The sequence below is a fragment of the Schistocerca piceifrons genome, chromosome 9 (assembly GCF_021461385.2).
Source record: "Schistocerca piceifrons isolate TAMUIC-IGC-003096 chromosome 9, iqSchPice1.1, whole genome shotgun sequence".
NCBI classification, from domain to species: Eukaryota; Metazoa; Arthropoda; class Insecta; order Orthoptera; family Acrididae; genus Schistocerca; species Schistocerca piceifrons.
Window position 1 is genome coordinate 84318085 of NC_060146.1, and position 24522 is coordinate 84342606.

At 43.8% G+C, this 24522-nt stretch overlaps 1 protein-coding gene across 1 annotated transcript in view; it reads left to right on the top strand.

Moving 5' to 3' along the window:
* Window positions 1–401: 401 nt before the first annotated feature.
* The window catches only part of LOC124716721 (probable cytochrome P450 4s3), a 60881-nt gene continuing 36760 nt past the window's right edge, over window positions 402–24522 (top strand). Inside the window, exons 1-2 of the mRNA XM_047243263.1 lie at window positions 402–647; window positions 22934–23167. Of these exons, the coding sequence (XP_047099219.1) occupies window positions 402–647; window positions 22934–23167 (480 nt within the window). The remainder of the gene's footprint in view (window positions 648–22933; window positions 23168–24522) is intronic.

The window sequence follows — 24522 nt, forward strand, 5'->3', positions numbered from 1 at the left end:
CATGTACAAGTTTGAGCCTGCTTTTCATTAAACACGTTATTCATTGGTTAGCTATACCATCAAATTCATAAACCCTTAGTTTATCTAGGAGTATTAGATGTATCTGCCAACGGCCTTGCCACGGCGGTAACACTGATTCCTGTCAGATCAGCGAAGTTAAGCGCCGTGCTTGGCCAGCACTTAGGTAGGTTATGGTACGGGTGTGGTGAGCCCTCTTGGCAAGCAAGCTGGTCGGTCGGTACACCTGGGCCTTTCGAGGCCTGTTTGGACGGAGTAGTGGACGTCTCTAGAGCAGTACAGTAAAGCTTCTTCTTGTGTGCTTCAGCTTTTCTGTGACGTTTTGTTCCAGTGAGTGTTCCAGTTTCTGCAGACTCCAGTGTACATACAGCTCTTTTCCCGCCATGCCAGCAAATAAAAAGTCTGGGTGCTGTGGTCCTGGTCGCAGGTTCTATGCGGGCCCGAAACTGGTGATAATGGTCGCTCACCCAGACGACATACAACACATCCTGGTGACGTCCAAATTGGTAGAACGAGATCCCCACACCACGAGCGCCGTGTGGCCCTTCGTCGGCGACGGATTACTCACCCTCAACGGTAGCCGGTGGAAGACGCACCGCAAACTCATCAACCCCACGTTCCACTCTGAGGTGAGTCAAAACCAACACGTCAAGACTTACAAAAGGTGGAAAATGATGAAGCAGCATCATCATCCTACGGTCGCAGATAAAGGGGCTTTCACTGGCATCCCGCACAAACTATAGGCTTTTTGTGATCTGTATCTCGGAGACAGAGGCGGTTCGTGGTTTCAGTACTAGGGAAAGCTGCAAAACTGTCGTGAATGTGTGACGGAATGTTCTTTGTTTTTTCCCCTCCTTTTCATTTATGCAATCTGTGCTACGTATTGCGGAGGATATTGTGGAGACATGACTTAGCCATAGCATGGGGGATGTTTCCAGAATGAGATTTTCACTCTGCAGGGGAGTGTGCGCCGATATACTTCCTGCCAGATTAAAACTTTGTGCCGTACCGAGACTCGAACTCGAGTCTCGGTCGGGCACACAGTTTTAATCCGCCAGGAAGTTTCATATCAGCGCACACTCCTCTGGAGACTGAAAATCTCATTCTTTCTAGCCACTGTTTCGGTATCACTAATCACTGACTCCACGGATCTGGTCGACGAAGAACAGACTTTTGGTAGAAGAGTGTTCAGGTTGAAGAGAATTAGGACGTTTTTAGAGAATCTGCTTTCAAGATCGTTGCTAATTGTGTCGAGAATGGGAATGAAGACATTAACCCCAAAACAACTTTCTGGACTCGATGGAGCAGCATTAGGTCTGTTAATTTGGTGAGATGTAATTCTGCGTGTTCAGATGGTGCTTCCAGCAACATCTGCGATTCTCTTCGCTTCATCATAAAGGAAACTGAACTCCGCAACTGCATTATCTCGCTTTGTTTTTAAGACTGATAAAGTGTCGTTTACGGTATTAGTTGCTTCTGTAACGTCAATAGTTTCTTTTTGGAAAAAAATCTACTGAGAGGCAATTTTTGACGGAGCACATCAGCAAGACACAGTAGAGTTAAGATAAATTCTTCATTACTGATAGCATATAAAAGCGTCGTAGCTGTTACACTAGAGGTGTCACTTGAAAAATGTGACCATTGTGAAATTTCCTCAAGGTACAACACTACAGGTAACGTCCTTTCTACCCATCTTGTTTCACACATGGAGACAAGCTGACTCCCTGTATGCTTAACGTGTACAGTATTTCTTTTTGGAGAGGCTGTAAAAAATGAAACAACCACCTTAACGATACCAATTGAGTTTCTCACTTGTTGCACACCAGGACACTTAGAAATAGGTAAATTCGAAGAATGTTTGAAACATTGGGCTCTGTCAGCATTAATCCATTCTTTCTTTATTGTGGCAACTGCTCCAACATCTCGGAACTCATGACAGAGCAGCCATCGGTTGCAATACCAATACATTTACTAAGGTCTCATAGTGTTTATCACAGTTTTACCTAACTGTATTCCAGTCATTTTGGGATCTTATGCCTCTTCATCTGCTCTACCTTTATTACATTTATTAGAATCACAGCCATCTTCAAAAGGCTGAAGTTGATCATTTTCATCGTCAGATGTTGAAAAGGAATCTTCATCTTTCTTTAGTTTGGATCCAGCTTTGAAGTTTTGTTTCCACAGATTTGTCTGTGGCTCACGTGGATTGATGAAACACATGAAATCTTCTCTGATTACATCTTTATAAACATATCTTTAAAAAAATTGACACCTGAGTTTTGTGGCTGATTTCAGTTGTCTCATCACACCCAATACTGTATAATTTGTGTTCTTCGATTCTATTTACTATCTGAGAAATAATTTCTTTGCCACAGCTTTCAATCAACTCATTTTGAACAGTTATACTTAAAAATGTGCGTCTTTTATTACAAGAGTTATACTGTGCTTCTAATTCAATTTCCTCACATTCTTCGGCGCGAAGTTTCATCAACTCTTTAAAGCTGCCTTTATTTGATAGTTCAGGATCATTAGAAAGAACAGAGCCGTCATCTCTATGTCCTCTAAAAGGTATATTCTGCCATCCAAGAAATATGACGTTTTGAAAAGGAAAACAGTTTCTGTTTTGTTTTGTTTTTTTTTTTTTTTTTTTTTGCATTCTCTTTAGTCGGTAGGTGTCAACTTGATTTTCAACCGATTTATTTGGATTTTGGTGAGAAATCAAAAAGTCGTTGGCATGTCCTAAAGCTTGCTGATGATATAATGCTTTACTGTGATTTTCCAGGTCACCATCTTTACCTAATAACTTAGCAGATTTCGTCTGAGGTACAGTCACTAATGTGTTTAACTTCATTTCCACATGATACTCACCCTTAAAAGTAGGCGCAAAGAAAGGACACACTTTGCAAAATAGACCTTCTTTGGATGGAGACCAAACTAACCGTGGTTTATGTTTATATAAGTGCTCTTTTTTCAGAAGCCTTCTTTCAGTCTTCCCACCGTTATTATGAGTAGAATGTGGGTAACTGTACTCAGCAGGAGGTTGCCAGAGCTTTTGTGGTATGGTGGCAAGCACACTATCAGATGGTTTAGTCCCAGTATGTACACCGATGTCGTTTTCGGAATGTACCCCTGAAACGTAAGTGTTATCTGCAGGTAATGTAGCTGAAGCGCAGCTCACCTGATCACCTGGACCATTCGAAGTGGCAGGCATTGGCGGTGCTGAGTCCTCATCTCGTTATGCTCATCTGATGTGGAACCTGAAAAGAATACATTGCACCAAAGTCATAAATGATATGTGTTGAACACTCCTGTCTCACAAACTTACATGCCATACCACAGGTTAGTAGGCACAAGCACCTGTTGGTATAAACGAATGTTTGGCTGCTCACTCTACTAATAGACTTTTGGTCTAAATGCACATCAAAGGTTTAATACTATCTACATCTACATCCGTACTCTGCGAGTCACCGTGCTGTGTGTGGCAGGGGGTACTCTAGGGTACCATACGTTAAGGTCTCTTCCTATCCCATTCACGGACGGAAAGAATGACTGCCTCTGTGCGAGTTCTTAGTCTCTTACTTACCTAATTTTGTCTTCGCGAGATACATACATAGGGTGGAGAAGGAAAAAAAGAATATGCATCGCTTCTGCCACGATTTTGCCTCTGGAATTTTTCAAGGTGGTTCTGGCGTGATATACGTCTTTCTTCGGGTGTTTGCCAATTCTGACTTCTCAACATGTCACTGACGCTCTCTCGCCAGTCAGACAAGCCTGTTATCATTCGTGCTGGCCTTCTTTGTGTTTGCTATACGACTCCCGTTAGTCCAGCCTGATAGGGGCCCCGCACATTTGCTCCATATTACTGGGCGAAATGTCTGTGGGTCGGTTCTGCTTCCCTTTTTGTGTATCCGTGTGACTTGTGCCCTTTTCCATTCACTCCTTGTTCGAGAGACACGCGGTAAATTACGGTCAAGAAAGGAGCTTATTCGGACACAAATTACGTGACAGGAATTCCGTCGGGCCCTGGAGATTTGTTGCGTTTTAGAGATTCAAGCTGTTTTTCGACATTTTTTAATCTAGATCTTGCTGAAATCTTTAATTCTGTACTGCGCAATTTTATATAGAACCTAAGGTTTACGCAGCGTACCACAAAATAGTACACTGGCTGACTGGCGTCAAATTTTTGGCCGGCTTGATTGACTATAATCGACATTGGTTCTTCCATTTGTTACCTAAAATAGCAAAATAAATACTAGAACACAACCACAGTATTTATCTATTAATTAAAAAGATTCAGTCGCATAAGTGGTTCCAAATTTGTGATTATTTTTTTATAGATTATAGTGATGGAATAAAGATTCGTGTCAGACATGACATGTGACACAGAGCTTTACCCCATAATTAGTAGATCTGGAAGTCCTCAAAGACCATTCTGTTTCTGAATTTGTGGTTAGTTGACTGAAATAAGGAGGCTTATTTCGAAATCTGCAATGAAGCACATCTAAGCTATGGTAAGAACTGCTGTCTTGTAGCGGAACCATTTGACAGATTCGAAGGTGTATTTACCATTTTAAAAATGTATACGTGCTGCATATAAAAAGACACTTGTGTTTATTTCCATTTGACACTGATATTTCAGGTTGTACTGCATCAAAGTATCTTACCTGTTAGCAGTCAAACATTTCGGTTTTAGATCACGGTGCGCAGGAAATGAGCATCTTTTCGGAAAAAAAATCACATTTAAGTGATATTTTGTAATTAGGCCTAAATATAACACGTTGGATGATTTCGCATGGAAGATGAGATTTAAACGTATCCTGAGAGGTAAATTGCCATGATACTGACAAAATGATGAACCAAAAATCCAGTGCTGTTTCTTTGTAAATTTGCTACCATGACTTGTTTCTTTTCGTTTGTTAATTGTAGAGTTTTATTTTATAGATTAATATAGTAATTGTAGTGTATCGTTTTTATATCTATCGGCAATAAAATAGGTAATTAGGCAGTTCAAGCAGGGTATGCATGAAACTTGGCACGCAAGCGCAATGCCAGTAGTTTGCTACTTTAGGAACGACGCGCGGAAGCAACAATCTTTCGTAATAATACATTGTTGAGACTTCCTATTCAAATGTGACCATTCGATGTATTCTCGAAAACGGCCAATCTGCCTGCATATCTCAAACGAGACAGACCACTGGCAATTTTATCATCAGAATTCGCCCTCCCCAGCTGAAAATAACTTCTGAGGCAAAGGTACTTCCCGTAGACGTCATTGATACCGAGTTCAACAGTTCGTAAAAATACAAGGAAACAGGAAAGATAAGGCTATTCTTTGCAACATCGTACAGTTTCCGCAAAAAAAGACTCCTTAAAACAAGTACTTCCGGCCATGAAAGTATTACTTGTCGCTGTCTCGAACATAAAATTAATTTGGTTTCATTCATCGATCACAAAGATGATTGGTGGCCATACAAATACTTCATGCCCAATAAGTAAAGTAACATCCATAGAAAAACTCTCAACTTTCCAACTTAAGTAGACAGCCGCAGCATATGAAAACAAGTGAACCAACTATGGAAGAAAATATACCAAACTCTTCTTCCTATGAAAAATTGTAGTGTATTCTCAAACAGCTTGACATTAAGAACTCAGATCCAAAATTAAGTAATACATATACATGAACAAACAAATTTTGTCGGTATAACACCTCACGAAGCATAATCTTACTCTATAATAAACTCACCTGTTGTCTTCTGTTTTTTAGATGTTATCTTTGCAGCTCGTTTCACGGTACACAGATGACAGAAATGAAACAGTCGACACCAGTAAAAGGAACTGATCGTGTAAGCTATTCAGCCAGAGACGAGATGGCTAAGAGCACAACTCTGCACACTGACAATAAGGGAGGCACGGCGGGTGGCACCGTACGGGCTTAGCGCAGCGCGCGCCGCTGATAGGGGGTACGGAAGTCGGGGAATCCCAGAGTCCGTGCTGCGGATGGCTGGGCTCTTCTGGCTGGGGGGTGGATGTGGGTGTTGTCCTGTCATTCCACTTTGATCATACAGTTGTACAGGATAAGTCACAAGCAGTACGTGGACACAAAATTTGACCTGAAATAGAACATAGAAATGATCGAGATTGGAGAAAAGCAGATAAGAACAACAAGGTAATACACACTACATCTGGATAAAATGGGGTACCACTTCAGAGGCCAAATTTTGATTTTAAATAAAAAAAATTCTCAAAGCGTACAGCAGAGTGAAAACATAACATGATGAAATTCTAGCTACGCCAAGACATACGAACTTGTAGGTAAGGCAAGGTAAAGGGGGGGGGGGGGCGACAGCCACCAACGCCTCCCACCCCCCACCCCCTCCTTTAATCCGCCAGTGGTACTGTCAAGTACGATAATAAGGGTACGTTTTGCGCTGTGCGTTACGCGCACATCGACTTAGCGATAGTACGGGACAACAGCTTTACCGGCGCACTTGCCTTGGACAGCACTGGCCGTTCAGCTGGTACAGCTAGCCTGCTGTGACGTGGCCAGCTGCAGTTCACAAGTAAAAAGAGACGAGAGGAGGAGCTGTACAGCTTCGAATGTCATTTAATTTTTAAGCAGAATGAAATAACGCACTTCAGATCTCCCACAATACGCTCCTTTGACGGCTAGACGAAAACCGCAAATGGTTCAAATGGCTCTGAGCACTATGGGACTTAAGTCCCCTAGAACTTAGAACTACTTAAACTAACCTAAGGACATCACACACATCCATGCCCGAGGCAGGATTCGAACCTGCGACCATAGCGGTCACGCGGTTCCAGACTGTAGCGCCTAAAACCGCTCGGCCACACCGGCCGGCCGAAAACCGCAACACGACATCGTTTTTAGCTAACGTACCATTGTAATTAAAACCAAGAATGATGAAAATTCCTCATCTAACGACAGGGTAATATTTCTGCATAAGCTGAGTGATACGTAAGAGAGTATTGAAGGATTTCACCGTATACTTAAATATTGAAGCCCCTGAAGATATTACTTACAGTCCGTTATCTAGTAATCTCTTAGCTTCTTCCTTATTCGAATCCGATAAATACATTTCATATCTGGAAGTGTCACCTGTTACGTTGATAAGGACCCTATCAACTACAGAATCCACGAAGCCAATCAGGTGTGGCATTTTCTCTTCTTCTTTGACGACAAGCCATTCTATATCCCGCCAGCTTGCTGCGTGCGTTAATTCCATTACGTCTGGCAGCCTCAACAGTCTTGTTACTTCTCGGGCCAAATCCCGCAGCTTGGCTCCAGATCTGTTCTGCTGGGTTCATACTGTAATGGTACAGTAGCAAATGTAGAAATGCAGCATGTGCATGATGTATTCGATGCTGTTAAAATGATTGTTTTCTATGTTTCTACGGTACTTATCTGCATCTATGGTATAAAACGATGGTCGTATTTAATTAGAAACAAGAAGACGTGCATTATTCATAAAAAATTGATGATCAGTTTTATAATTACGAGATGTAGGTATTTCATATTGAAGACGAAAAAAAAATTGATGCTGGGGCGATTTAAACCAACACAGGAATCACCGCATTTGGTTTAATAGTGTATTACACTGCCAACTCCGCTACACATTCAGCATTTATGTGTGTATCAGCTACATTATATACAGCGCTGGGAAAACTTCAAACCCGATTATCGCAGTAAATTTACGAAAAACATTAAGAACAGCCTATTTCTCGGCGCCTTTTTAACCGTGTCCCATGCGCGTGTTTCACTACGGAGCAGAAAGCAGCCCAGCCATTTTCTCACTGTGCATTAACAGCGCGACTATCAGAGCACAACGCTGCAGAGGCTGTGCCGCTCTACACGATTTTTGAAATAAAAACTACCTAGCTAAAGCGTGATTAAGAAAACTTTGATAGCTGTCAATACATTTGAACATCTTAAAGTTTCATCTAACGAACTTAGTAACAACATATCTAATACATAAGTAGGACCTACTTACAAGAGCGTAAGAAAACCAGCGTAGGTGTGCTACGGCTTCTGACCGGTCATCGCGTTTGTGTTTGTTTGCATCTGGTCTATTCTTATAATGAACGGATTATAGTGAGATCTGAAAATCTGTGCCGGCTGGGAATCGAAGCCAGATTTCCCGCTAATCGCAAGCAAAGCCAGTCTATTTTCACTTGATTACCGACGGCTGACGATCGTCGTTAGAGACTGTTCATCCAGACACGTAAGTAGAAATTGTCACTTTCCGGTTGAAAACATGAATGAAAATTCCAGTATTGATACGAACACTGAAACACTTAACTGAATGTCTCGCAAGAGCTATTTCTGTAGAAAGCGAAGTGGATTTATCAGCACAGAATCCCAGAAAAGATAAATTAATAAAACTGCGGCAAGGGAAATAGCGATATTTACAAAACAAAGTAGCTTCATTGTCATGTGAGGCTAAAAGTAGTGGCAGTTCAAAGCGTGCACAAGTGAACAGCAATAAATTTAAAAGCTTACGTGACAAGTTTTTAACTAAAAATTTATCGCAACTTGTTTCAGCAGCGTTCCCTTTCTTAATTTTTTTTCATTTAGTCGGTTGTGTTGGTTCTCTTTCCTAAGAACGTCCATTTTGAGCCGTAATGGTAAGGTGCTATCGTTTTGCGTTTACTCGGTGCTAATATGGCGTCGTGAGTGAAGCTTGACTCGATCGTGTCAGAGGAACCGCTGCCCGATTCCCTTTGTGTATACTCGCTATTCTGTGCCTCTGCTACAATCTATAGGAGTGTTAGTGCCGTAGACCGAAAGAATCTTTATTCCTATCAAAATAAGCGTGTGGTCCCACACTAAGACCACTGCCAATCGCGACTGAAATGACGCAGCAACTGGAAACGTACTGGAAAGTTGAAGTTCTTGTGGGCAAAACATCTAATGTGCTCACAGATTCACTGTGAAATTGTGGCGGTTTGTGGGACAAATGGAACGTCGCGTCCAGCCATAGTATCGATTAATTACTACACAGAGGGTCCGAGCGGACGACGCCTCTGCACGACGTCAGGAATCGTCTGGAAGCGCTCGTGGCGATAAGAAAATATGACTGTTCGGTGAATCGTTTCGTGTGACAAGTTTGACAAAGGGTGCTGCGCTGTTGCCCGCAGCTGCCTCCCGTCCTTTTCAGATAGACTCTCAGTGTCGTACGCTGCGCCAGTGCTGGCGAGACGTCGTTCCCCTGGCGTCGGTGCGGCTGCTTAGCCCAGCCTGGTAGAGCGTGGATGGCCGTTACCGGCTGAGGGAGTGAACTCGATCCCGCTCCGTGCTCCTTCTTCCCTGGACCACCCCATCCGCGGTGTGGTGCAGGCGGCAGGCGCCGAACCCAGCACTGCCCGCCTGGTCGTCGTCTTCCGTCCAACACTCAGAGAGTACATACAGCAGCTGGTGCTGCACTGGTGCTGGTATTCCGTCAGCTCTCCCACAGTGGCGGTCGGTGTCACACAGCACGAAGTTCAGCTCTGCGGTACTCCACGGCTGGCTGGTGCTGCGCTTGTTGTTCTGAGACAGGGCTTACTAAAACAACACGGTTACGGAACGGAGTGTCGCCGACACGGACTCCATCGTTCCCATTGGCCTGAAACGTACTCTCTACTTGGAGCTGGGGCTCCGGTATTGAAAGAGCTCTCCGTAGTTATGTTGTAAGGTGTCAGGCAAATCCCTTCCATGAAAACCCTGACATGGTAAGCAAATCCAGTAGTATATCACATAGCTCCGAATAAATCGTGACATTAACCAAAGTAATACGAGTAACGAGTGAGCAAATGGAATACCACAGACTAACACAAGAATGCCTAAATGCATGTCATACCTTCCCACCGTGAGACAGACGCAGTTCCGAGAGGAGAAACGAGAACAGAAGCCGAGAGCAGAACCGTGTTAACCTGGAAGGCCCTACGATAAGGGACGGACGGACACCCGCGTCGCCAGCTAACCGCTAGGACCACACCACCCGCAAGTTTTAGCGTGAGACTTTTTCGCGTTTCTGTTACGTCAGGACCACCCCCAGCCAATGTTAAAAGCTAGAGCCCTCCAGAAGAACAGTATAGATCTTACGATAACGCTAAAAGGACAACACCAGCTGCAAGTTTTAGCGTGAGAGTTTTTCGCGTCTCTGTTATGTTGCAAACTTTAAAAAACATTGCCCCACCACAGAAAGTATAACGTTTCTCATTGGATTAACAGAATTTTTGTAGGCGGAGCTTAAGGTTAACATTGAGACCCTGATTGGTCAGATGAAAACACAGCCAGATACTTTTTTTTTAAAAACCAACTTCGGTAAATAGTAGTAAAGAGAAGTTAGGAGAGAGTTGCTTCCGAGACAGCGAGGTGAGCGGAGCTGTGCTGCTCGCCGCCCCCTGACGAACACCGACAAGGTAATGGTCGCAAGCGATGCCGCGTAACAGCGCATAAAGCTTCACTCAGAACTGCAGAAGTCTCATCTGTTACATCCCCTTTTTGCGTAATACTAGTGTTGATCGTCAATTGAAGCTCATGGTGTTCACATTTGCCACTTGAAGTAAAAATCTGAAACGCGATGATTTCTCTGTTATATAGTTATTGAGAACCCACATCAGCCACTGTAGTTTACGACAAGTTAGATAAGTAATTAAAGATAATTGAGGGTCACTGTAGACCATTTTGATAGTTTTCTCTTTTGTGAAACTTAATTTAAACCTAGATTATAGATGTGATATGGCATAGGTCATCCTTCGATCCATTGTAGAACTTGGAAACCCATTCAGGGAATATTCGTTCACATTTTTGTTGAACGCAGTTGGTTTTTACCATCCTGTATTAAAACATTTCCTTTTATCAACAGTGCAATTTATAAACAATGTTTTGTGAGTAGAATAAAATTTCCAATTGTAAACTTAACTGCTTTTTCGACGTTATTTTACCAGCTAACTAAAAATAGGAAAGCCTTGAACCCCTTCCACTAAATTTAGTTAGTATTAAGATTCTTTTACAAGGAGAGCAGTGGAGCTGACGCTGAAATCATTAGGTATTTGGTTATATCATCGCTACTCTCACTGAACTCTTCTGAACTCTACATGTCATGTGTGGTTTGGCGTCTCCTTACCAGCAACAGGTCCCAGGTTCAAACCAGTCAATTCCCTAAAAAAACACGCGCAGAGCGTCGTTGCGCGAAAGTGGTAGGGAGACGCGATATAGAACAAACAGACACCACGCAGAATGTTAGAATGTGACGTGCGGTTTACTAGTGATGACTGCATGTAGCCTCGCTATTCTGCTACCATTGCTTTAATCCTCTATTAGCAGATAGTTAGGTTGGTCTATGGGGTGTTTTTCCTAGCCTTGTCTATTGCTTCTTGCGAACGAGCGTGCGCGTTATTTTGCTTAGTCGCCGTCCTTCTCCGTTTTCCCACTTCGTGTGCTCTCTCACTCTCTCTCTCTCTCTCTCTCTCTCTCTCTCTCTTTCTCTCACTCACTCACTCAGCTGCTGCAGAACTGCAGACTGTGCTCCCTCGACGTGCTGCCCGGTCCGTCGCTAATCCTGGCGTAACCAGCCTGTATTACGGTTAGGTCGTTGAACTCTGTTAAAAATTTTGGACCTTGGAACCTGTATTACTCTGCGCCGCAGCAACTAATCAAAGTGATACAGATGTAGCAGCATAGTGGCTGTGGAGTGGGAAAGTTAAAGAGTTGTAGGGGTGTAAACATCTTTTGCCAGGAAACAATCTTATTACAAAACAAGAATCACGTATAACCACAATCCACCTTCACGCAGTAAATGTGCTCTGGACGAAGACGCTACAACAATACAAATAAAAATCAAATATGCACAAAGGTGGGGCCGGCTGCTGTGGCCGAGCGGTTCTAGGCGCTTCAGTCTGGAACCGTGAGACCGCTGCAGTCGCAGATTCGAATCTTGCCTCGCACATGGGTGTGTCTGATGTCCTTACGTTAGTTAGGTTTAAGTAGTTCTAAGTTCTAGGGGACTGATGACCTCAGATGTTAAGTCCCATAGTGCTCAGAGCCATTTGAACCATTTGAGCAAATGCGGAAACGCAGACAAAAAAAAAATGTAAACAATGTGTCTCTTCTCCAAATTCAACAGGAAACCTCATCTCACAGCATTATAAACAAGTCAACTATGATACACAGTCATTTAATATTAATGTCTAATATAATCTATCTTAAGGTCTGGAGGTTGCGGCTGTGAAGATAACGACAATGATCATGTACCGTAGCAGGCAGACTAGTCGGGAGAATTCAGTGGTCGGCTTATCTTGATTTCGTTAATCTGGGCTACATTGTTACACCCCTAGTAGTTATTGATAAACACATACGGAACTGGTTGAGCAACCTCGTTAATTTGTAAACAGGACTCCCTCCCGCATTAATGACTAATCTAATTGGGTGATTCTCTTTGTGAACTTTTAATTTTGATATTAATTTACGTGTAGTGGGGTTCATATTATAACACTTCCTCGAATACACGAACGCTTGAGGACGTTGTTCAGTGATTATCTTTTTTTAATTTTTTAGTGTCCATTTCGAATTCCAAGTGCAAAAGTTCGTTAGATATAGTTAAAAGCGGTGGCTCGTTTTCTTTTTTCTGGTTACTATCCCTTGCTTTAGGGGCTGTAATTTTTGTATTTTCTTGTAAACCAGCACGGCAAGGCAAGGCAAGGCCACTGCTTCCACCACATCAAGTGGATTTAGTGCTCACGTATTCACACTGAGCCGCGAACACTTCAAAGTTTATCAACGGGGGATGACTGAAAATTATTATTACTATTATCGGTGCCATGCGTGCAACGGTCGTGCCAGGCGCGCGATATTGAATCTCTATCCTATCATTATAGGCGCGAGACCTGAACGACCTTATAGCAACCGTTATAGTTCTGCATTCTTCTACTGTGATACTAAAGATAATTTCACGTACTGAAAGGGAGAATGTAAAGATTAAAGGACTCATTTATTTAACACTTGAATATTGAACAATTATACAATAAAATGGGGGTGGGGGAAGAAAGAATTGAGTTCAGCAGCCTGCCCCAACGTACGTTCATAATAAGCCACGACAGCAGGAGAAAATGAATTTTAGGAACGGTCGCCGTATTATCAAACGGTGTTCAATTTACTAAAGGAAGGGGTTGCAGGCATGCAACTATCACCACCATGAATCAGCGAAAGACTGTACTAAAGGAATAAAACCAGCTAGACGCGAAACGATTCATACAGGCTCGCGGTCCGACTACGTTAACGAAACATGAAGGGGCGCAAGACACTCACCACGTGGCGTAAGACAAATGGTTCAAATGGCTCTGAGCACTATGGGACTTAACTTCTGTGGTCATCAGTCCCCTAGAACTTAGAAGTACTTAAACCTAACTAACCTAGGGACATCATACACATCCATGCCCGAGGCAGGATTCGAACCTGCGACCGTAGCGGTCGCTCGGCTCCAGACTGTAGCGCCTAGAACCGCACGGCCACTCCGGCCGGCGGCGTAGGACAAAGGGCACAGGTTTCCAAGATAGGATGACCTAAATTCTAAATTTTGCACGAGAGAACTGAAAGAACTACTGTCAGTCGAAGTGGAAAAGTGAGCGTGAAAGCATAGAGTTTAGTACCGAACTGCAAGCTACTGTGACTAACCAACACATCGCGCACATTATGCCTAACTGTAGAAGGAAAACCTACAGTCTTATAACCCGGAAAAATTGCGTAAACCGTAATTGAAGGAACGCACGTCAGTAAAATGACCTATAAGGTTCCCTCTGGGCGTCAGGGTGCGAAGCTACAGTGCACGTCGGCGCTCATGCTTGGCGAAACCTCATCTCCTGGAAGCAGCACCTCCGGCCTCAGGCACGGTCACACTAGAACCGCCTACTGCCCCTTGTCCACTATCCACCCCGCGGAAGGCGGTTGGCGCCTGCCCGCGATAAACGAGCGCGCATCTGAACTGGCCAATCAGAAGGCCGGAATCTCACTGGGAGGCGACCTCGCGACGTTAGCAGATAGAAGGTTGGTTAGCCAGGTTGGGGAACTGAGAACAGGAGAAACTTTGGCCACTACTGAAAGTTCAAACGATACCACCTGCTACATTGGCGAACGGAAAAAGGATGGGAAACGGGAAGCCATCATGGCTGCTAGGAAGACTGCTGCCCTTGCCCATAAATAAAGCATATTCCTAGCACCGAGCTCCTCTCACAGATCAGTGTGACACAAACTGATAACATCGTCAAACAAATTAGGCAACCCATAGAAATTATTAACAGGGCCAGAATTATTATATTACCGAATACCAGAATGCTGGGATTAGAAACATGAAACACGAGCACTGAATGGTAAATGAAGTGAACGGCTTCCATAGTTTTAGGCATTAAGTCAGGAGCGGGAAAAATGAACTGGAATAAACAGTGTTGTATGAAATGAAAAACAGCGTGAATCGAGCGATGTGAGGAACGTAGGACAGACAGGATGATAATTTCCAACAATGTGCTAAGAGCACAGTGACGCTTCAAGGCTGGACAGTTACGGTATGTCTGCGGTAGACAAACACACACGAAAAAAGCGCTGAAGAGGATTTAAAGTTCGCGCGCGTAGCGAAGAGAGGAAGAAAGGTTGATGTACTTGCAGAACTAGAAGTATCAGCTCACTGAGGTAGATTTGATATTGTGCTTAATGTACAAACGAGGGAGAGAGGTAACACGTTCTTTAAGGCATAATAGATTTTTTTTTAAATTTAGCGGTAATAGTCATACATACGAGCAATTTGTATGGATAGCTATGGGGAATTTGGTGTCCATTTGAAATACCGTGGGGCGTATTGAACGATTACTGACTGTAACTCCTAAATTTGTTTGAACATTCAGTTCACCGGGAAAATTTTAAAATCGCTTCCCTGAACCGTGTAACATCTCTGGAATGCTTTTGAACCGTTGTTGTCTCACTGCAGTCAACTGGAGGCATATAGTTGCCTACACAACCTGACAGCGTACGGCAGGGCAGATGGTGTGACGATAAACCAATGCAGTCAGTGCTACCAGCAATACACACAGGAGGCGGCTGCACGGGTAGCGGGGGCGATCTTTTAGGTTAGAGGGCCTGAAGGAACCACAGGAAGGGCGTCCGTCTAAAAGGGGACAGGTAAAACACAGTAAGGTAGTTGTAGAAACGACCGGTATTGTAAATTGTCGTAGATGTATTGGGAAAGAACCAGGATTCCAAGCCATAATAGAAAGCACTTAAGCTCAAATACTTATAGTTACAGAAAGCTGGCTAAAGCCGGAAATAAGTTCAGCAGAATTTTTTTCTAACGATCTAACAGTGTTCAGAAAGGATAGATTAAATAAATTGGTGGTGTATTGATTGCTGTCAGAAGCAGTTTGGCCTGTAGTGAAATTGAAGTGGATAGTTCCTGCGAAATAGTATGGGTAGACCAAGAACGACGTAGTCGGATTACAAATTGTGTAAGACAGCGACGCAATCTTTCGCCTCAATTTTTAAGTCCATGCACTGAAGAAACAACGTTGGGAATGAATGAAAAGTTCACGAGTAGAATTAAAATTCGAGGTGAAAGGATATCATAGTTAAGATTCGTAGATGATATTGCAATCCTGTATGAAAGCCATGAAAAATTACAGCATTTGTTCAATGAAATGAACAGTCTAATGAGTACAGAATATGGACTGAGAGTAAATCGAAGAAAGACGAAAGGAATGACAAGCAGCAGGAATGAGAACAACGAGAAAATTAGTATCAGGACTTATGATGACAAAGTAGATGAAGTTATGGAATTCTGCTGCCTAGGCAGCAAGGTAACCCTTGACCGACGGAACAAGGAGGACATAAAAAAGCAGACTAGTACTGGCAAAAGGCCTTAACCTGAGGAAGAAATTTCTGAGAATGTACGTTTGGAGCACAACACTGTATGGCAGTGAAACATGGACGGTGAGAAAACCGCGAAGAAAGAGAATCGAAGCATTTTATATGTGGTGCGCCAGCTGTTACCTCACTTATCAATAAAGGGACCTTGCCCCTAAAGGTGTTTGCATTTCCGCGCAGGAGTGAACTTGCCCTGTGTGAGTGTGCTGTCGACGAGAGCTCTGTTTCTGCCACGTAGCCGGCTGTGAGACGTGGCTCAGTCCCACGCACAGCAAGTAGCGATCCTGCCCACTGCTAGGGCAGACAGCAGTTCCTGTCTGCATGACAACGCTGTGACACGAAGCGGCCACTTTGATGCACGTTTACAACTTTTTTATGTCTTGACCACACTTTTATTATTTCCAAAAACACCTTACGCGTTTCGACATTCCGTCATTTTGAAAGGCTATAAAATACAACGAGAAACTGGCATAAGAAGAAATGAAAGTATGTTAAATTTCACCACTGGTAAGAGACATAGTACAACGACTAGACTATGGCTTTCTAGTTACCAGTTTGTGTTAATCACATAAAACTGTTCTTTAGGTACCTTGTAATCACGTCAAAATTCTCAGTCACGAAACAAGTGCAAACAGCTAACACGGGAAAAGTTTGGTAACCAAGTGGACTAAACCGTTACACGTCGCTGGATGCGTGGTAGCCGCTGCATTGCCGCGCGGTCTCAGGAGCCTTGCCACAGTTCAAAAATGTTCAAATGTGTGTGAAATCTTATGGGACTTACTTGCTAAGGTCATCAGTCCTTATGCTACAGTTTGCGCGGCTACTCCCGTCAGAGAGTTGAGTCCTCCCTCGGGCAAGGATGGCTGTGTTGTCCTTAGCGGAAGTTAGTTTAAGTTGGATTACGTATTGCGTCAGCCTAGGGACCGACGACCTTAGCAGTTTTGTTCCATAGGAACTTAGCACAAATTTCCAATTTCACGCTGCATTTTGTTTTGTTTACAACTACAGTTTTCGTCTTTACATCATTCAAAACATTTTCATCAGTAAACATGGAAATCATTTTACAATGTTTTACAAACAAGTACTTCCTTATAAAAAGATGTGCAACAGATTATTGAGTGGTAGAAATTAATACGTTGGAAAAACGCGCTGATTGGCGCTGGGGTGAAAAGTCTGGAAATACCAGCTGAGGCATGTAGCATTCACGTTTGAGGAACTCGTGGCGGCTGTGTGTTGCTCTTTCCGCCAATGGAATCAAATGCACATCTGTGCAGGAAATTCAAAGAATTTTAGAGGCGCGATCTTGGAAACCCATACATTAATTTCATCAGTAACATATGGCAACCATGCCAGATTGCCTACGTAATTGAAACACATTAACCCTTAGCATCAATTTAAAGCACCATCTAAAAAACGATCATGTGAAAACCAGTGTAGTATTAAGGCTAATGATTCACTGGTAATTGTGCTACATCACGTGACTCGTTCCATTTTTACTTATGTTACATCTTCCACAAGAGTCTCCGGACGTCACTGTGCGTGTATCCATACAAAATGTCGGTCGTGCTAAGACTGAGACACACCTTTCGTCCGGCGCCTGTCAACTTTTGCTACCTGTTTCTGCCCTTCCTCCGGCCTCGTAAACCGACATACGGCCGGGAGAGCGGTGTGCTGACCACACGCCCCTCCATGTCCTCATCAAGTGGTGAGGGGATTCTTGGCACAACGTTGCTCACGGATGAGGCATGGTTTCACCTCTCGGGTTACGTGAATGGACCACGGAGAATCTGCATAAATTTAAGGTGTCCCCACTGCATGATCAAAAGATTGGTGTTTGGTGCGCCGTGACGCAAACGCATCATTGGGCGGATTTTCTTTCAGGACACGATAAGTACAGGACGGTACAGCCCTTCGTAGGTGAACTGAATGAGGACGAAATTGAGAATACGTGATTCCACCAGGATGGGCCGACTGCACACACCGCCCGGAAGGCGGTGAACTTTTTCAAGGACGTCTTCGGTGACCGAATCGTCTCTCGAGGATTCTGGCCTCCGCGTTCACCGAATTACTTTCTGTGATATATGTTGAGGGGAAAGGCCTATGAAGGCCATCCGCACACCATACAAGAACTGCAAGCTGCGCTGCCACGTCACATTCGGAACACCACTCCCGATGTTCTGCACAACGTCTTCACGAACATGCAGAAACGTGTGCAACTGTGTCTTCAAGTTCAAAGGGATCACTTCCAGCATCTCTTCCATGACTTTAGTACAGCCAGTTATGAACTGAATGGTTACTTATTGAATACCCTGTACAATTGGGCCGGCCGAAGTGGCCGTGCGGTTAAAGGCGCTGCAGCCTGGAACCGCAAGACCGCTACGGTCGCAGGTTCGAATCCTACCTCGGGCATGGATGTTTGTGATGTCGTTAGGTTAGTTAGGTTTAATCAGTTCTAAGTTCTAGGGGACTAATGACCTAAGCAGTTGAGTCCAATAGTGCTCAGAGCCATTCGAACCATTTGAACCCTGTACAATTATATCACCACCATAAGCTGCGATTGTACGTAAGGGTATTGAAAAACTGAAAAATTAAAAATTATAGAGTTTCCTATAGCGTGGGAAGGGATTTGGTTAGAATTGGCACACTTGAAATAACGTACAAGACATATTCTGTGATTGTACATAAAACCCTTTTCTGTGAACAACAAGCACTGTAAAGCGTCATGACCCAATTAAAGAAAGGGGGAGGGGGATAAAGGGTACACAAGATTAATCTTGACATATTAAAAAATCTTGTAAAACTATTTGTAATACTGTGAACACAAAAGCTTGTAAATAAAATTATGCGAAAGCGTTAAGGAATAGCTACAGTAGGGCTGTTGGCAAGAGTTTTCAATTTGTGCCATGCAGAGTCAAGTGCTGAGCAACCACTTGTGAAAACTCTACCGCCTTTTGACCAACAGTAGCGAATGACACTAAATGTGTAGTGAATTATTATACTTTTACTCATCTTGTCCACAAAACAAAATACAGGACGAAATCACGCAATGTTGTGCAGTCTTGGGGGTAATACATTACATTACATTTACCGTTTTCCACGGATCCCTTGAGTTCCTGGGATGTGGAAAGAGTCGAAACTTTTTTTTTTTTACTCAGGTACATAGATATTGTACAATTCCAATTCAGACAGAGTTATGAGCTTGTGAAGACATTCATCGATGGAGTGGAAGGAGTTGGCCAACAGGAAGTTACGTAATTCACTCTCAAACCGATCTTTATCACTTACAAGACCTTAGGTGTGCTCCGGTAAGTTATTGAATACTTGAGTACCCATGTACTTGACTCCTTTTTGTACTAATGTTAAGCTTTTATAGTCCTTCTTCAGATTGTTTTTGGTTCTGGTATTATAATCATGTTCTGCACTATTTTGTGTAAAAAGAGACACGTTGGAAATGACAAAGAACATCAGTGAGTCTATGTAGTGAGAAGCAGTAGTTAGAATACCAAGTTCCTTAAAGGCGTCTCTACATGATGATCTAGGACTGACACCAGATGTACTCTAACGGCTCGTTTCGGAATTTTGTGAGAGGAGTTTCCCCAAAAGATGATTTCATAACTCATTAGTGAATGGAATTTGGCCGAATAAACTAACTTCTTCATTTTTAATTCACCTATTTCTGCTATCATGCGTACTGCAAACGTAGCTGAACTAAGGCGTTTCATTGAGTCTAGAGTGTGAGTTTCCCAGTGTGCACAATGGCACGCCATTTATCGGAAAAGATTAATCTTCTGTACCCTTTATCCCATTGCCTCATTCTTTAATTGGGTCATGCCGTTGGACAGTGCTTGTTGTTCACAGAAAAGGGTTTTATGGTCATACAATAACAGAATATCTCTTGTACGTTATTTCAAGTGTGCCAATTATAACCAATTCCCTTCCCACCACATAGTAACCTCCATAATTATTAATTTTTCAGTTGCTCAATTACCTTACGTACGATCGCCGCTTATTGTTGTGATATAATTATACCTATTTCTGTAAGAGTTTTCTTTGACACTTGGAGAAAAAAATAGGCCAAAAAGAAAACTGCGACATGTAATATAAGTAAGAAGGGAGCGAGTTACGTGAGGTAGCACAATTACCAGTGAACCATTAACCTTAATACCGCACTAGTTTTCACATGATTGTTTTTTGGATAGCCGCGCGGGATTAGCCCAGCGGTCTCAGGCGCTGCAGTCATGGACTGTGCGGCTGGTCCCGGCGGAGGTTCGAGTCCTCTCTCGGGCATGTGTGTGTGTGTGTGTGTGTGTGTGTGTGTGTGTGTGTGTGTGTTTGTCCTTAGGATAATTTAGGTTAAGTAGTGTGTAAGCTTAGGGACTGATGACCTTACCAGTTAAGTCCCATAAGATTTCACACACATTTGAACATTTGTTTTTTGAATGGTGCTTTAAATTGATGCTGAGGGGTAATGCGTTTCAATTACGTAGGCAATCTGGAATGGTTGTCGTATGTTATTGATGGAATTTATGTATGAGGTTCCAAGTTTGCGCCTCTAAAATGATTTGAATTTCCTGTGCAGACGTACATTTGCTTCCATTGTCACAAAGAGCAACACGTGGGCACCTCAGGTTCGTCATACACGAATGCTACATGCCTCAGCTGGTATTTCCAGACTTTGTAAATTACTATAAAATGATATTTATGAAGTTCTACTGATACTAGTAATTTATGTGCTTTAAGTTGTCAAAACTCAAAACATCTCTTACACACTTTTTTGTAAAGATGAATTTTTTGTAAAATATTGTAAAGTGATTTCTACATATACTGATGAAACTGTTTTCAACGATGTAAAGATGAAAACTGTAGTTGTAAACAAATCAAAATGCAGCGTGTACCACGTATCCAGCGCCTCCGAGTGGTTTAGCCCCATTGGATTCCAAAATTTTCCTTCGATAGCAGTTTGCCCTTGCCTCGTGACTGAGAATGTTGACGTGGTACAATGTACCTAACGAACAGTTTTGTGTGACTGACGTAACACTGGTAACTTGAAAGTCATATTGTAGTCGTTGTACTATGCCAATTACCAATGATGAAATGTAACATACGAGGTGTGTTCAAAAAATAAGGTTACTTTATATTTTTATGAAAAAATATTTATTATTTATATTTCAATGTAAGCCCCCTCAGATACAATACACCTGCGTCAACGCTTCTTCCAATCCTCGAAGCACTTCTCATTAGCACTTTTTGGTACCGCCTTGAGTGCTTCCAGCGATGCAGTTTTTATTTTCTCAATCGTTGAAAATGTTCGTCCTTTCATAGGTCTCTTCAGTTTTGGGAACAGAAAGAAGTCACAGGGGCCAAATTCGGTAAATATCGTGGCTGAGGCATGATTGTCGAGTTGTTGTTGGCTAAAAGGTCTCTCACAAGTAACTATGAATGAGCTGGTGCACTGAAGCCCATGAATTGTTTTTCCACAATTCCGGAAATTTTTTGTGTATTGCTTCTCGCGGACGGCGATAACGTTAAGGGACGTACGACCTTGAGGCAAAAATTCATAATGCACTACGCCACGGTAATTGAAAAACAAAAACAGCGAGCAAAGCTTTGACGTTTGATGGAGTGCTTTTTTCGGTCTTGGGTCTCTGGGATGCTTCCATTGGGACAAGTGGGCATTGGTTTCATCACCAGTTATGACCCTTTTGAGCAAATCAAAATCATTATTGAAGACATTCAAGAGCTCCTGTGACGGTTCTTCTGATCAAAATTGAGAAGTTGGGACAAACTTGGCTGACACGCGTCTCATAGCCAAGATATCCGAAAAAATTACATGAAACGAGCCGACCGATATGCCAACATCCTCAGCAACCTCTCTTACGGTAATTCAGAGCTTGGACGTTATCATCTGTTGTTGATGTCCTGGGGCGACCAGAGCGAGGTTCATCATTGGCATTTTCTCGGCCATCTTGGAAGTGCCTGTACCACTTGAATTTTTTCATTTAGAGCACTTGATTCCATTTTCCGCACAAAATTTGATGCAAATTCTGTGCTCCATTTCGTATAATAATCGAAAATCGCCGAGCACACTAAAGCACGTCTAACCCTTGTATCTGTCAAAAACAAAAGACATACACTTGAAATTGTGAACACATGTTCGGGACATGCGAATAACAGAAAAAAAGATCGATTATCGAATGTACGTCGCCCGCGCAATTCGAAAAGCCACTGGGGACCTAGAAACGACGAGAGGTTCGTCCCGCCATAGCTCTCAGCGGTTCACAACCCCACAACAGGCCACAGCAGTTCACCCACTCCACCGCCGCCCCACACCGAACCCGGGGTTATTGTGCGGTTCGGCCCCCAGTGAACGACCCCCCCACTCCGCAACCCCCCCCCCCCCCCCACACACACACACACACACACACACACACACACACCGGGAACACCTGTTACCAGACGAATGTAACCCCAAATGTTTGCGTGGTACAGTAATTATGGTGTATGTGTACGTAGAGACAGTGTAAGTGCAGCTATCACCGACATGGTGTAACTGAGGCGAAATAAAGGAAACCAGCCCGCATTCGACGAGGCAGATGGAAAACCGCCTTAAAAACAATTCACAGACTGGCCGGCACACCGGAAGTTGACACTAATCCGCCGGGCGGATTCGTGCCAGGGACCGCCACGCCTTCCCGCTCGGGAAACAGCGCGTTAGACCGCGCGGCTAGCCGGGCGGGCTGAAAAGTCATCTTACTTTCTGAACAGCCCTCGTACTGTCATATCTTCTGATACCAGTTATTTTGTTGTACTTTGTAGCATTTGAAAATGACGGAATGGCGAAACACTTAAGGTGTTTTTGGAAATAATGAAAATGTTGTCAGTACATAGGAGAAGTTATTAAAGAAGAGCGCAGTTTTACAAAGTGCCCGGCCGGCGCAGTATCAGCTTTGCACCTCTGAGCTCTGCGGGTGGGCTCAGTACAGTGAGCGCGGGCTCGCCGTGTTGCAGCTGCTGGGGAACTTCCTGGAGGCGTTCCACGAGGGCGGCCTCTACTTCAGCGAGCGGCTGGCCAGCGACAGCGCGGGCGGCGCCGCCCCCGCAGGCGTGCACGTCGCGGCCTTCTTCGGCGCATTGCGGAGCTTCTGCAGCGCCGTCGTCGGCGCCGACCCCGACCGGCTCATACCGGACATACCGGAGCACGAGGTCACTACGGCGTTAAGACGCGCCTTGGCCCTCGCACAGGTAAGCCCGATTAAGGCACTGAATTCACCCACTAGCTTTGCGACAATGGCACTGTCTGCTACGGCATCTGATTCTTCACCTTCTAGGTTACAACTTGTATCGTTTGCCGAAATCTTAACGGGATGGAAATATAATGGAAGTTAAAGATCTTAAGATTAAATTTTCCCCGAAACATTTAAGTCTCATCTTTATGAAGAAATGAAGGCCTCGACTGGAACCCAGGCATTCTTGCTTACTGGGCACAAATGCTGACCATTACACTACAGCAGCCACACGCGGGATGTTGCTACACGAATTACACCAGTCGACTACCTCCCCAACACAAACTTCAATTCACATTCTCAGCCCATTTTCCCCCTACATTTTCACTATTGCCAGGCCTCTCCGGCATTGGAATAGCACCCCAGCGTTGCAGGAAACACAGTATCGTAACTGGCGGCCGATACCGCGAAGGTATCACAGAGACGGAAAAAAGTAGAACGTAACAGCCTCAGAAAAGGTTTTGAAACAATACGGGGGATGGTATATATCGGGTGGTTATAATGAAACTTCCCCTATTTAACACGTTATAACACGGAAACTAATTACCATACGAGTACCAGATTTGGTAGCATAAATGTCAAGGATATGGGGAAGAGAAATAATGCAGAGCCAATCCAACTGAAACACTTCCAATGTGCCGCTAAGGTGCTACACACCGTTACATACCGGTCTCATTACTTCTACAAAAGGGGCTCAATAGGGGGCCCTTCAGTGCCCAGAAGAGACCAAAAGCGCAGGATTGCATTCGGCACAGCAGAACCAAACATGTCTGTAGGTATGCTGACTACCTCTTTTGATATGCTGCGCATCAGATCAGTACAGGCGTGAATGTTCCCCTGGCGAAACGTGTCCTTCAGGTGGCCCAACAACCAGAAATCACAGGGAGTGACATCAGATGATCGTGCCGGCCCAGCATTTCGAAACGATCGGCTGATAATTCGATCGTTTCCAAGTTCGAAACTTCCCGGCAGGTTTAAACTGTGTGCCGGACCGAGACTCGGACTCGGGCTGTGAGGACGAGTCGTGAGTCGTGCTTGGGCAGCTCAGTTAGTAGAGCACCTGCCCGCAAAAGGCACAGGTTCCGAGTTCGAGTCTCAGTCTGGCAGACGGGAAGTTTTATATCAGCACACACTCCGCTGCAGATTGAAAATTTCATTCCGATTTCCAAATGTGTCTCGGAGAAGGATGTGAACGTCACGAGCAATGAGCGGTGGGTCCCATCCTGCATGCAAACTGTTGAGTTCAATGCGGCTGTGTCCTGTACGACGGGTCCGACAGGCTGGCGAAGCGTATCGCAGTAATGCTGGCCAGTC